Source organism: Ruditapes philippinarum, unplaced genomic scaffold (assembly GCF_026571515.1).
Source record: "Ruditapes philippinarum isolate M1 unplaced genomic scaffold, ASM2657151v2 ctg1473_1_1_1_1, whole genome shotgun sequence".
NCBI classification, from domain to species: Eukaryota; Metazoa; Mollusca; class Bivalvia; order Venerida; family Veneridae; genus Ruditapes; species Ruditapes philippinarum.
In genome coordinates, this window is record NW_026859905.1 from 1 (window position 1) to 15,641 (window position 15,641).

General features: G+C 31.3%; 1 protein-coding gene across 1 annotated transcript; it reads right to left on the reverse strand.

Moving 5' to 3' along the window:
• Positions 1-1,581: 1,581 nt before the first annotated feature.
• LOC132758246 (THO complex subunit 5 homolog) lies at positions 1,582-15,284 on the reverse strand. The gene is made up of 10 exons (XM_060749802.1): positions 15,126-15,284; positions 11,694-11,870; positions 11,039-11,152; positions 6,847-6,944; positions 4,986-5,061; positions 4,121-4,191; positions 3,382-3,497; positions 2,607-2,739; positions 2,188-2,265; positions 1,582-1,712 (listed from the first exon to the last, which is right to left on the reverse strand). Exons 1-7 carry the CDS (start codon positions 15,240-15,242, stop codon positions 3,431-3,433), a joined length of 720 nt encoding a protein of 239 aa, XP_060605785.1. The 5' UTR covers positions 15,243-15,284; the 3' UTR covers positions 1,582-1,712; positions 2,188-2,265; positions 2,607-2,739; positions 3,382-3,430.
• Between the last annotated feature and the right edge of the window lie 357 nt (positions 15,285-15,641).

Consider the following 15,641-nt stretch of genomic DNA (forward strand, 5'->3'; position numbering starts at 1 on the left):
TAAAGAAAATTTAAGCCTGAGCATGTTGTTGCAAGGACAATGGTCCAGTCAACATTTGTGCCAAGTTTGATTAGTGTTGAAGCAAAGTTTTTATAGTATTATAGCAATTTGAACTTGTAACGGGAGACTTTTCAATGAAAACAGCCATTTTTCACAAAATGCTCATGAAGTAATGGGTTAAATAAACATATGACAGTGAAGTGTCCAAAAACAAAGATTTTTGCCAATAATCCATTACTAAAATGGTGATATAGTGCATTAAAAAGGTGTAATCATTAAACCCAACAATATGCCACATAAATGATTATAGTTCTGTTAGTTTGAAAAACTTTCAAAAGAGTTTTGCACTATTTATTTTGTACGTAAACAAGAGCTGTCGGTAGGACAGCAACGCTCGACTATTCTTAGTGCTTGATAGTAAAAAAAAATGCTTGATAGAGTTACCTCCTCCTGTTTACAGGTTGGGGTCATGATGGTGAACAAGTGTGCAAAGTTTCAAAGCCATATGTCAATGGACTTTGAAAATATTTGAACTATTACAAAAACTTTAACGTAAATTCTAAGTCGAAAAAGGGGCATAATTCTGTCAAAATGCTAGATAGAGTTACCTCCTCCTGTTTACAGGTTGGGGTCATGATGGTGAACAAGTGTGCAAAGTTTCAAAGCCATATGTCAATGGACTTTGAAAATATTTGAACTATTACAAAAACTTTAACGTAAATTCTAAGTCGAAAAAGGGGCATAATTCTGTCTAAATGCTTGATAGAGTTACCTCCTCCTGTTTACAGGTTGGGGTCATGATGGTGAACAAGTGTGTAAAGTTTCAAAGCCATATGTCAATGGACTTTGAAAATATTTGAACTATTACAAAAACTTTAACGTAAATTCTAAGTCGAAAAAGGGGCATAATTCTGTCAAAATGCTTGATAGAGTTACCTCCTCCTGTTTACAGGTTGGGGTCATGATGTTGAACAAGTGTGCAAAGTTTCAAAGCCATATGTCAATGGACTTTGAAAATATTTGAACTATTACAAAAACTTTAACGTAAATTCTAAGTCGAAAAAGGGGTTAACTAGGTTAACATTTAAGCAAAGTTTGCAGATAATTTGTTCTTCAAGGAATGTGATTAATATTGTGGACACAAAATTGTCTGACATTTAACCCTTATGGTGACCTTGGGATGCGACAGCAGCACATCTTGTTGAAGTGACCATTTGAACAAATATTGAAGGGGTGTAGATTGAAGGGGTGTAGAATTTATACATCAGACATGAAATTGCCTAAGATTTTACCATCAAGGATGACCTGGACTTTGAGCTGGCATACCAAAAGCATGGGTTCTGCATATCACCATGTCAATGTAAACATTTTGTCTTCAAAGGTTTAGGATAATTAGAGCAGATACAAAACTGCCTGATTTTTGAACTTCAAGGGTGACTTTGATCTTGTGCAGCATCGATTCTACATATTGCCTTGTTGAAACATTTCACTAAAGTTTGAATAAAACTATTTATGGTGGAATTATGGAATTATAGAGCACAGGTGATGGATACACTGACCAGACAATATCATTTCAGTAAAGTCTCCTCTAGTATATTTTAAAATCACTGGCTCACTACCAAACTATTATCATGTGACTATCATGTGATTACATACACTGTTTTTCTTTTCCTGTTCTTCTGGTTCCTCTTGGTCACTTTCACTGTCCTCATCTGTAACAGTGTAACATGATAGTATGTTATTTGCAATCTTTATAAATCATTAAAAATGTTTATTTGGAATCTTATTTCTTCATTTGGTCAAATTTTCCATTAAAAATAAGTTCAACTAAGTCCAGGTTATTTCATTGATTTTCATATCAACCAAGATCTAGCTTCTCAGAATTGATAAATTTTTTTTCATTTAAATGTCAATCTCAAAGTTATAAAGGGCCATAATGTAATTTTCAATGAATTTCATTACAATTTAAGGCAAAATATGGCTGAAAATTTAAATTTTCTTAAGGAAATGCCTTTATTAAGTAACAAAAGTTCATAACATTAAAACTGTATTTTGATATCACTTAATGAGTCTCAATTCCCATTTATTTTAATGTCAAATTCATTGAAATTGGACAAATAAATTATAAAATATATTGCAACATCCTCATTCTAACATCATCAATGGAGGACTATTAAACTATGTTACCAAGTATTGAGGGCCCTGATAAATCCAGAGACTTGGCCGCATTCAGGTCTCCTTCCAAACTCACTTTCATTCTGCTGTCTGAAAATAATAACAAAAAAATTCATATTCTATCTTCCATGTGTAACTTACGTTAACAAAATAATTTTTAAAATAACTTTTTTATTATGTATAATTATTATGACTTAGTATGATATTAAGTATATCTAGTTTGGAGACTTTTAAGTCTATGTGAATCACTAAAACCAGCAGACAAAACTTATGTTTTAAAGAAAGAAACAAACACCCCTCAAGGAAACATTATATAAACAATATGCCATGAATTCAGTCAAATATCATATCACTCTAACTTAATTGATGTAAAAATTTCAAATTTTAAGTTTTTTGACCTCAGTAGATAAAGTAAATATAATATAATATACCACAGGCATCCTTGTAGGCACTACATTGCATATACAGCACATACAGTGGATGGGGTAAGAATTGGGCAGTCATATGCTCTTCTCTAACACTGTCAAATGGCATATCTAGATACTCTTGTACTGGCTTCGTAGACTGTAAAAATAAATGAACAATTAAATCATCAAAAAGTATGAACTGCAAAATTTAATGTTTTTCTGTAATTTTATGCCTAGCATGGAATCTAATGTAATATATTAGTAATTCATTCATAAATATAACATTTTAGGATTTCAAGCTCTTCTATAAGAATCAAAGGCATTAGATTCTATTGTCTCGTTTGCACAAAAGTAATCTAATTGAGTTTAATTTACTTTAAAAAAACATTTTGTACTAAAAAGCCTTTATCTAATTCTCAACATACCAAAACCACCTTACTAAACAATTGTTAAAGAGATCATTTATTTTGCAGCTTTAACATTGTTGTCAATAAAAAGGACTCATAAAACAGTGAAATAGTTAATTCTTTTTTTAATTTATACTGTATATAAGCTGCACTCAGACCTTTTAATTTGTAAAAAATATTTTCATTAGATTGAATTCTGGCAAATACAGTAACATATTTCATCCAGTACACATACTGTGATAATCAGGTAACCTAGATAAGCCAATAAGATGTAATCAAATATCAGTGACAAAATATCAGCGATGCAATCAGATATAAAGCATGCAAGCCTAATTACAAAATATTGTTATTATATATTTCTATAATTTTTAAATTGCATATGCTAAATAAACCTGTAATATGTTGTTGAGTTTTGGCTGTAGATTCTCTAGATGCTCTTGTTTAGTTTTTTATCTCGTTTTCTATATCCTCCTTAGTTTTTACAGCATCCTTTAACTTTTCTGACAGTCTGTAAAAAACAATGACATAAATTTGCTCAAGTTTGGAGGCAAAACTGGAAAATCTTCTCTCATACACTTTTATTTTGATGGCATTAAAAAACATAAACACTATGCTCATCTATATGTTCATAATTCATAGGCAAAAATTCAATAATCTATTGGTTGATTTTGATTGGATTAAATTATCCTCATTTCAACATTCAAATATATACATTCAGACCAAGTTTCATAACACAGATGATAAATTCATTCTAGTTACTTGGACAGACAGAAAGACAAAGGTATTCCAAAATCCCCCTTTCTATTTCATATACAGCAAAAAACTACATCTGTATTATATATATATATACAAAAAATGAAAACAAGTGCCGGAAAAAAGTCACATATAAATAAAACAAAAAACACAGTCCATGAGTTAACTTATTTAATTATTTGCCAACCGGTTTCTCTTATGATCATCAGGGCAAATATATATATATAGACCAAGTTTAATTACACAGATGATAAATTAAATCTAGTCACTTTGACTGACATATAGACAAAGGTATTCCAAAATCCCCCTTCCTATTTCATATACAGTGAATAACTACATTTGTATTATAATAGTATACATCTTAATGAAGACACATACTGTTTTCTTTGTTCTAGCTCCCAGTCCAGTCTGGATAATGTTAGTTGATGACTGTCTGTCTTTGTCTTCTCCTGTAACAATCATACATATTCTCAATGTACCAATAAAAATGAATTATCAAAGGGGTATTAATAACATCAGAAAACTCGCAAAATCTACTTCAAAAACAGCATATTATGACTTCTTTCAATACTTTTGAGCATAAAATTGAAATAATTGATTATCCATGAAAAATGTGTGCCTCTCATTTTGGTTAATTAACATTTAGATTAATGCTGTGCTTTTTAACCTTGTTTTATAATGATCTAGCTAAATCAATTATAAAAACATCAGAGATGAGTGTATCAAGTATAATTATATTATGATTGCTAAATATTTCAGTTATTTAACACTTGAAGTGTCCAACAGAATACAGTTAGAAAACAAACTGAAGACTAGTTTCAAAATAAAACTTTGCTTTCAATTATCACAATATCAATTATCATACAATAATGTTCAATTTTAATTTATATAACATTTGTCCAGAATGCTACATTTTAGTAGTTGTTACACAGTCTGAAAGCCAGTGAAATTAGCACCAAACAAAGACAGAAAATCATTACAAAAGGTAAGGCTCATAAAAATATTGCTCACAAACAGAAAACAAAAAACTGTCTTTAATGTATTTTAACAGAAATATAATAGTATTATTTAAAATGGTAGAATACCAGATATTACCCACAGGTTATTTCTTTGCAAAAGATGCTGAAACATGTTTCATTGTAAATATATATGTACATGTACAGATAACTATATCAAATAACATTTAAATACAAAACGTATAATGATGGCAAACAATGTCTATTTTGAATAAATTAGTACATACTGGCTTGGATATCTCCTCTGGTGCTTCTTCATAAAATTGATCCACCGGAATAAGATCTATCTCTTCATCTTTTGACCTGATAAACAAATGACTACTTTAAAAATGAATCCCACAGAATGACTACTTAAACATTAAAAAATACAGGACGACTTTAACAATAAATTTCGACAGAATGATTACAATTATATTAATATTGCTGAGTTACTACCTTAACAATAAACCCCACAGAATAACTACCTTAAGAACAAATCCGACAGAATGACTGCCAAAAGTACCTTAATAACATATCCCACAGAATGACTACCTTAAGAACATATCCCACAGAATGACTACCTTAAGAACATATCCCACAGAATGACTACCTTAAGAACATATCCCACAGAATGACTTCCTTAAGAGCAAATCCCACAGAATGACTACCTTAAGAACATATCCCACAGAATGACTACCTTAAGAACAAATCCCACAGAATGACTATCAAAAGTACCTTAATAACATATCCCACAGAATGACTACCCCACAGAATGACTACCAAAAGTACTTTAATTAATAACATATCCCATAGAATGACTACCTTAAAAACATATCCCACAGAATGACTACCTTAAGAACATATCCCACAGAATGACTACCTTAAGAACATATCCCACAGAATGACTATCAAAAGTACCTTAATAATATATCCCACAGAATGACTACCCCACAGAATGACTACCAAAAGTACTTTAATTAATAACATATCCCATAGAATGACTACCTTAAGAACATATCCCACAGAATGACTACCTTAAGAACATATCCCAAAGAATGACTACCTTAAGAACATATCCCACAGAATGACTTCCTTAAGAACAAATCCCACAGAATGACTACCAAAAGTACTTTAATTAATAACATATCCCATAGAATGACTACCTTAAGAACATATCCCACAGAATGACTACCTTAAGAACAAATCCCACAGAGAATGACTATCAAAAGTACCTTAATAATATATCCCACAGAATGACTACCCCACAGAATGACTACCAAAAGTACTTTAATTAATAACATATCCCATAGAATGACTACCTTAAGAACATATCCCACAGAATGACTACCTTTTAAAAGAACATATCCCACAGAATGACTTCCTTAAGAACAAATCCCACAGAATGACTACCAAAAGTACTTTAATTAATAACATATCCCATAGAATGACTACCTTAAGAACATATCCCACAGAATGACTACCTTAAGAACAAATCCCACAGAATGACTATCAAAAGTACCTTAATAATATATCCCACAGAATGACTACCCCACAGAATGACTACCAAAAGTACTTTAATTAATAACATATCCCACAGAATGACTACCTTAAGAACATATCCCACAGAATGACTACCTTTTAAAAGAACATATCCCACAGAATGACTACCTTAAGAACAAATCCCACAGAATGATTACCAAGAGTAACATAGCAACAACTTCTGCAGAATGACTACCTAAATAAATCCCGCAGAAAGACTACTTTAACAACAAATTCTGCAGAATGAATAAAAATAAAGGAACATTCAAACAATCCATGTACTTAGTTCCTGCTGTAATAAATGATACAAGGTTACATAACTAGTCTTCATCGGTCCTATTCGAGGCCCAAGTCATAGAAATATAACTTTTATCATACATTATTTTCATGTACTTGCTAAAACTAACTTCAATCCAAGAAAATATTTTGTGTGCAGCATTTTTTTCTGTAGCTACAAATTAATGCAATCAGATAAATCAAAACATCCAACAGATTTAATCAATAGCCTATATTAAGTTCTTCTTTTTTTAAATATGACATAAAACAAGCAAATAAAAATAGTGAACTTACTTGAATCCTAAGCATTTGACTATTTCTTTTTCAAGATGCATGATTTCATAGAGAAGATTCTGTACTTGTAGATGACAGCGGTCTATTCTCATCTTCGCCTACAATAAACAATTCCAAAACATTGTCAATAGTAACTTAAACAAGACCTGTCCATGGGCAACATACTCCACTTTTCTCAGTGCTGATAGTAAAAAGAAAGCAAAGAAAGAAAAGGGGGCATAATTCCCTAAACATGCTTTAACAAAGAATTTTCTATGTCAGAAAAGGGCCATACTTCAGTCAAAATCCATGCCAGAGTTATAGACCTTGGATAGTGACCTCCAATTCTGATCTAAAAGACATGTGTCATGTTTAAAGTGAATACCTTCAGTAGTGTTGAAAACTGATGTTGCATGCAACACTTTAACCAAGAATTTATCATTATGCTATTGTTAAACATGCATAACATTATTAAGCATGGTTTTACTATAGCAGTGTTTATAGTGAAAACATAACATGAATCAATTTACATTGACAAGGACTTGTATAGTTCATGTTATCAAGCAATATACAAAAAAAAGGCTATAGTCTGTCCCATCAAATTTGAATATTCCATTTTTTATTTAATATAATAGTAAAATCATTTAAATTAATATCATGTTAACCCTGACGTCAATATCTCTAGGCATGTTTTTCATTTTTTTCATAAATTCAATAATATAGTCAAAATGATAAATAATAGTTTTTTCCCGTTGACTTACGTTGTAACCTGACGTGACGTCCATTTCAAAATGGCGGCGCCCATATAGACGTCATTTAGGGTTCGTCTCACAATTAGCATGAAATATACTCGGTAACTATAAAAATTTGATTATTCTTGTTTACTTACTAATCAATAGCTAAATGTTATCATTAAAATGAAAAATGTAACACAGTTGGTGTCAAAAAGGCAATTTTATTAGCAAACCATTATTTAAAATAATCAAAATCTTTGAAGTTAAAACATCAGTAACCGCTAAATATAAATTCTAACACACAAAGATTTATATAATTACCATAATACACTGCCGTATTTTATATTCTTTTAAAGAGAAAAAGACCAATGAAGTGCTTTTTCAATCAAGCGCGTATCTTGAATACAGCAACGTGTCGTAGGGAACACTAGCTAGAAGACTATAAAAAATGGTTCTTAGCTAATTAATGTTTAATTTACATATAATTCTGTAGTTGTCTGAGTTCTGTCCTTTAGCATGTATCTCGTCTATTCAAAAATAATTAAATTGACCAGGTTCGATGGGATACAAAAATATGTTACCCTTCTTATTTCGGGTGCTATATGTTCGAGCGCTTACACTTTCCTTAGGTTTCAACTTTCACAAGAAATCGCCAACAAATACTACTTTATCATGCAAATCTGACAAGAAATATATAAACAGGAGAACTGATTCACTATAAAAAAAAACTCGCGTTCGAGGAAAATGTAAATAATAAGAATATAATGTCATGCTTTCTAGTTTGAGAAATCAAACGTAGACCTATGCACTTTAAGTTCGTAAATACAGATTTAACTTTCCGTCCCACAATTTAACAAAATGTCCAGAAATATCGATAAGTGTTACATATCATCATTATGTTAATATGAAGGGGAGATCGAGTCAAAGAGAAACACCGAGCGAAGTCCTCAATAATTTTAGCCTTCCTAAAATTTGAAAATATTCAGTGAAAAAAAAACAAAAAAAAAACGATAGCATATTTTTCGCGGGAGAAAAATACCGCGTATTGTATATTTTATAGCTAAAAGAGTAGGATTTACTGACGTCCTGAATAACGAGATAATATGTAGGGAAATCATTTCTAAGAAATATATAAAATAGTTTAAAAGCATATTTAATAAAAACGAAGGTTATATGTGAATTAATGGAAGAAGTATTGTACTGTCATTAAGTCTGTTTAAAATTATTCAAATGTTATCAAAAGTTTTATTGTTAATAAATGAATTGAAGGTGTAATTTTAACAGTTAAGTTGCAAAATCTGGGTATACAAAAATTATCTTAAATACCATCAAGACAAATTTATCTCAAGGCTTAAAATTATATGTATGAGGTAACATATGCCTTACCGCCCTCTGTCAATGCCGCACCCGGAATCATCCATAAAAAGCGCGAGGCATTTTTGTTACGTCATACATTTCGTAAATTGTTGTTGACGTAATAAAGTTTTTTCGTCAGGAATGTATTTTCAAGAGTTATAAACATTGTGATGTTGACAACTAAAATTGATGGGCCGTTTTTGAATTATGGATTTGGAACATACTGAATTATGATATGTTTCATGTACATATTTCATTTGCTAACCCACATATAACTCCACAAATTGAACAATGTGTTAGCCTAATATTGAGACGGATTAACAGTTTAAAAAAAATCTGGATCATCATTAGTGTAGGGGTCATGACATTTAGGAGTTTTGAAGATCTACGGAACTGGATAGAAACTGGCAATGAAGGAATCTTCAGAATGCGAATTTGTTGTGACGTTTATAAAGATCTATTTCGAATTCCAAGGGATTTTATTCAGCTTAAAAGTAAGTGCAGTTCATGTGACTCGGTGTTCTTGTTGCTTATTTTTCATTTTTTTAAAAGTTTAACATCATGCATTGCAACTAAACTGTTACATCTTGTAGATCCAGCTTTTTAAAATAATTATGAAACGACCCCGAGAACCTCATGTATATTTTGGAAACATGACACGTGCTTTCTCCCGTTCATCTTCAAATGAAGAGTACTTCGGCAATGGCTACGGAAAATAAACAACAGAGATTTACCATAGAGAAATCAAAATTTGATTTCACAAGAAAAGTAGACATTTTAGAGTAAAATCCTGAAAAATCTCGAGGGTGACTTTTTTTTAGTTTACAAAAATAGTTTAATTTTTATTCAATCTCGTTTTGTTAATTCATACCAGGCAAAAGTTCCTTTCCATTTTCAATGGGACAGACTATAGTTACATTGCAGACCTTTTTTTCATTTTAGGGCTATGGTGGCAAGGACTTTGTGAGGGGAAAATTGAATCATGGAGAAGAAAATTAGGGCAAATTTAGAAATGGAGAAAATATAACATTTGATGTTTAATCATCACTGTTATCATTTCAAACTACAAAGAAATGTCCCTTTCTTTTGGTAAAATACGAGGGTTGTCCGGAAAGTTCGTAGACAAGACTATTAAATTACTATAAACAGTCACTATCAAGATGAATATTGAATATTTTGCTAAAGTATTCATTCGCTACATATGTCTTAATTAAAAAACACCATAACAGTATTATTTGCAAAGCGCCGATCACCATGGCAACATGATCAATGAATCACGGAGCACTTTGATTTTATGACGATAGCTACTCGAGTAATAAGTTAATAAATGTTGTAATTTTAACTCTAACTCTCGTTTTAATTTTGTGACATCATGAGATACTATTACATGATATTTAGTGAAAATTATGATGTCATACGTAAATAAACAGCTTTTAACGACGATTTAAGGCAATGAATGTGTATAAATTTTGTGTTGCGAAAATGACGTCGAATTTACGGACGGAGCAACATAATGATATTTAACTACATAGCAACGCTAATATGGCACCAGCTGAGATTTTAATCTTTACTTTAAAAACAAAACCAAACATAAAATTTTAAAGGCAACTTGTGTTTAAATGTCAAACAAGATTCAGAAGCGGCGATGGCAGTATATCGTATAAGAAACGCCCCAGACGCCTAAAGGTAGCATGGGGGAGATATCGTATATTTCGTTACAACAACCTTTGAAATAGACAGACATCTCACACACAGTATGGGAACCAGTGACATTTTTGTTTTTAAATTATAACTTTAAATATGAAATTCTTATAGTAAAAGCAACACAACATATATTAAGTATACGCCAGACATGTACCATGTCTGTTGAAATCGGAAGAAATTGAATAGCGGGTAAACATGAAGGTAATTTGACGTCGTTGACGCTGTCAAAGGGCTCCATGATGCTATATATGAACTTTCCGGACATTCCTCATAGATCTCAAAAAAAAAAGAAAGAAAAGAAGACTTGTGTGTCTCTTCAGTAATATTGGAAAATTACACACTTTTGAAAATGGAAATGCAGTCAAATAATATTTCCCCAGGTCAGTCTTTTAAAAAGCACTATTGTGATGATTAATTACCTCGTTAGTGCCGTCCCTGACCTTCTTACATCTAATATGAGCAAGTCTATTTAGTTTCTTCAGCATGACTATCTGTAACATACCTTCCATACGCTTACTCTCAATCTCTGCTGCCTGTTTATATAGAAATATCATATAAGTATAGTATATAAATATCGGATCGATAATATCATACCATTTGGATAAATACATATACATATAAACAAGTTTTTCAGTAAGTATACAAACTTAAGCCTTATTTTTTGTCAAAAAAGTGTCCAAAAGTGCTGTGTCAGTCACAAGTCTCCATTTTTGCTTATGACAACTCCTTTACCGACAAAACTACTGATTAAACTTGCAAAGCATGGGCCACTTAAAGATCGATTCTATTCAATTGTATAACAGATTTTTTTAGTATAACCTTTTAATTCTTCTTTATACATTACAGACAACCTGCTTAATACTGAATAGTGACAAATTATGTTACTGCCGCCAGTATACATGTACATAATTATATACAAATATACAAGAAAAAGGAACAAGCATAAATATAAAATACATATATACTCAGTGAAAAGATTGTTGATTAAATTTCTATACAAGAATCCAAAGAATCCTTTAAGAAGTATTGAGGAGACATCTTAACAACTAAAGACAAGAAAATAATGATATTTACAGCATTTTTGCCTTTCGACTCTTTCAATGTCTTGATTTCAGCAATTGTTCTCTGAATGTCTCCACAAGCACTCTGAAAAAGCTCCACATCTTTATTAACATCTCTCTTTTCAACTTCATCTTCTTCAGCATAAAATAATTTACGGCCAATATTAACACTTGGTACTTCCTGCTTTATCTAAAATACATACATATACTGTACCTAAAATTTTCCCACAAAATGGAATATTTTAACTTTTGACATATTGATATAGTCTAAAGATTGTTGTTTTTTTTTAACTCAAAAGTGTTCTCCTCAAACACATTATATTACTCCAAGAAAATCAAAACAGGTGATCCTTTTACAATTTATATGGTATGTCACTTTATTTTGAGATGTCCCATCATTGCCATGGTAATAGGGAATTTAAGATCGAGTATGCTGTTACAAAGGCTATGGTCCAGAAAATATTTGTGCCAAGTTTGATATTTAAACATTTTTTATAGTTTCATTTGAACTTGTAACAGGAGGCTTTCAATGAAAACTGCCATTTTTCACAAAATGCTCATGTGGTAATGGGTTAATAAGTATTTAAAGGAAAGCACCTGTCGAAAAGTTATACACATGTCATTTCATTCAATTAATCTTAAAGGCATTATGAAATAAACTTTTTAAATTAACAACTAAATAAGTACTGATTAAATAGCATGCTATAAAGGCGGAGCTTTTCAACAACTAAAGTCTGTTTCAAGATTTATCAATATAGAACAATATGTTTTGAGTTTTTTGCCGACATAGTTATGTCAATTGTCACAAAACACAACATGAGAGATCTGCTGCAACACCTTGATTTAATATTGTCATTCTGACAGTGTAAGAAATTCGGATTTGAATCCACTAGGCTGGTCGGACTATCAGATTGGAATATTAACTATCCCAAAAGACATTTCACTAGCATGATTCATTTGTTCAAAACAGTTGTTTATATTGCCTCTGAAAATATGGTCGGGCTTGGTACTGTGAAAAGTTGGTAGCCCGAGGAGAAATTTAGTAGTCAGGGGCTATCAGACTACTGCTAATTTCGAACACTGTTCTGATTGGCTTAAGACTAGTTCTGGCTTCCAAAACTTTATAAGCTGCTTTTTAATATTTTTGTTTTTCATCTGATGGGGCATTAAAGTTTTGGATTAGAACTGTTACAAAACATAACCAGAATAACGTAAGTTGATTTAACCTTATTTCCATTTGCAAATGCCCTTGTCCCAATCAATTCTTGTGCATTTTATGATAAAACAATTATTTTAATATCTTTCTATACTATTTAATGTATCAAAATATTAATACCGTCATTAAAATTGCCTGTTTAAATGTGAAACATTAATAACACGGACTACAGTCGGCCATGACATTTAGGAGCTACGCGAGACCTCGTATGACGTCATTCGGGGAACCGATTAGAGCAGAGTCGTGTACTTTATTTGGAACATCTTTGTTGACATGATTTTAATATTTATAATTCAAGATAATTTTTTTAATTTATTTTCTTAAACTTTTAGTACTTAAATATGATTATTTTAAATACAAAAGTCAGTAAATCACTTTTTTTCAATATGATATTAAAGTGCTGAACTGTCTAATCCCATGCAAAACCTATGAAAATAAACAATAGTCTTTTTTCATTTTTAAAAAGTACTTAGTATCTATTTCATTTTGAGTTCTCATTTATTTTTAGATGAAGTCAATTTATAGTGATGTTGTGGGGTTTTTTTTTATCTGTATATCACCAGAATGTCAGGTAGAAGCTGGAAAGATCTTGACTCAGTCCAGTAAGTGAGAGTGAATAAGTTATAAGAACTGCTATAGGCAAAACAGTGGAAAACAGGACCTCCCAACTTCATTACTAACTTAAAATGATGTTATTGATTACATTTGTGCTGTCATGTGTATTTATTTAAATGGAATTTGAAAACCACATAATAGTAAATACTATGTTTATATTTTAGATAATAAACATGTGCATCTGTAATAAAATGAAATATAAGTATGTGTTTGTAATCATAATGATATATATACTCAACATCACTAATTCCGCGTCATCACTTATCGTATCGATTTATTCAGGGAATAGACATACATGTATACACTTATTTCACAGTAATGGCATATTTTCATGTTACCAGAGTTAAAATTGGTCAGAATTGACATATTTTATTCATATACCTAAACAACAAAGTTTTTGTGCAAAATATTTTAAATCTCTAGATTTTTATGTAAAACAGAACAACATTTTACAAATTTCTGCAAAAAGCAACAATAGTCCATTAAATTTGTGCATATGCCTGAAACAATCATCATTTTCTAAATGTTCTTGTTGTTGAAATAATAAATTTTGAGTTACAAGTAAGAATAATTTTAATATTAAAAATCAAGCAAAATAACACGTAGAAATTTTAACTGAAACATGAAAAAACTGAAATGTTACACCATTACCGCATTTTAAATGATGACATACTTCTTTCAAAATGGCCGACATATGGTCTATGTTTAGTCCATTAAAATTGACTTTGAATATAATGTTGTTTCCTTGTGCAATACAGCAGAAAATACCTATATGTTATAGCTTATGACAATTTTTGTACCATAGGTTTCATTTGTTGTTTTATGTCTGGTTTCAAAGCATTAAGTAACGTGAACTAAGAGGAGCACAGTATAACTGCTAGCATATCTTAACAAAGATCTAGACATGTCTCCCTTGCAGAATTATTGGCTCCAACTTTGGAGCCATTGGCCTCAACTTTTTCTGATTGGCGAATTAGGTGGCGCAAACTAATTTTGACCCAGAGGGAACACTGAATATCTTTAAAAAAAGTAATTTATAAAAAAAGTTGGGAGTACATGGTTTCTGTTTTCTTAACCGTCCGCGCAAATTAACGCATAAAGGTCAATCTCGTTATCACGTGGTCAAACATTTTGGCAATATGGCGGCCAAGTGCTGAATTTTTTACCTGTTTCCACAATTGGGTAGTTTATGTTCGTAATAAGATTTTTATATGTCCATCCGTTTATGCATCACTTTACTTCATGGCATGTTCGATGAATGAATAAGAGCATGTCAGATTCCTGGCACGATTATTGGTGGACTTTCCCTACGGGTCTGTCTTCAGCATTCATGTCATAGTATATAAATGGGTAAGCTGAAGATCTTAAGCTAGCTTAATACCTATGCAATTTTACATTGTTTTAGTTAGCACTCATCGAAAATTAAAAATCATATCAATCACCCAAAAAGCGAATAAAATTTAATCAATCTAATGAGTAGTGATCCTTGGTGGTTTTTAGGACCTGAAAATAATCCGTTACGAATATATTTGGTAACGAATCAACCAAAACCGGCAGGATTTGTCTAACACTTGTCAGTAACCAATAGTAAAATCAATATAGAAAGTGTCATACCTTTACAGAATCAGGTTTTATTCTTTTTGCCTCTATTTTCCCATCACCTGACGCAGATGAACCGTCAAGTTTTATTGTTCTTTTTCTTTTCTTTTCCTTTTCGTCTTTTACGTCCATTTTGTTGTTGTTGTTGTTGTTGTTGTCGTCAAAATAAATTGCGAATGTGATACGTATTATTGTCATCTCACTGTTACGTTGCAACGTGCTTATTATCAGATTTGTTTTAACTTTTTTTGTTTGTTACTGAAAAAGCCATGATAGGCCTAATGTTTTTTATGCACGACAGGCATTTTATTCATACATCTTGTATCTGAGTTTAGTATGCATGCACGGCTCCTGAAAAGTTTGTATGTGTTTGGGGGGGGGGGGGCATGATCTCCTTTGGGGATTTGAGGGGGGGGGCATGATCTCCTTTGGGATTTGGTTAGTATATCAGATTAGAACTTGTAAACGAATCATTTTGTAAAAAATCACATAAAACACAAAAAACTTTTTAAAAGTGAAAATCACACACAA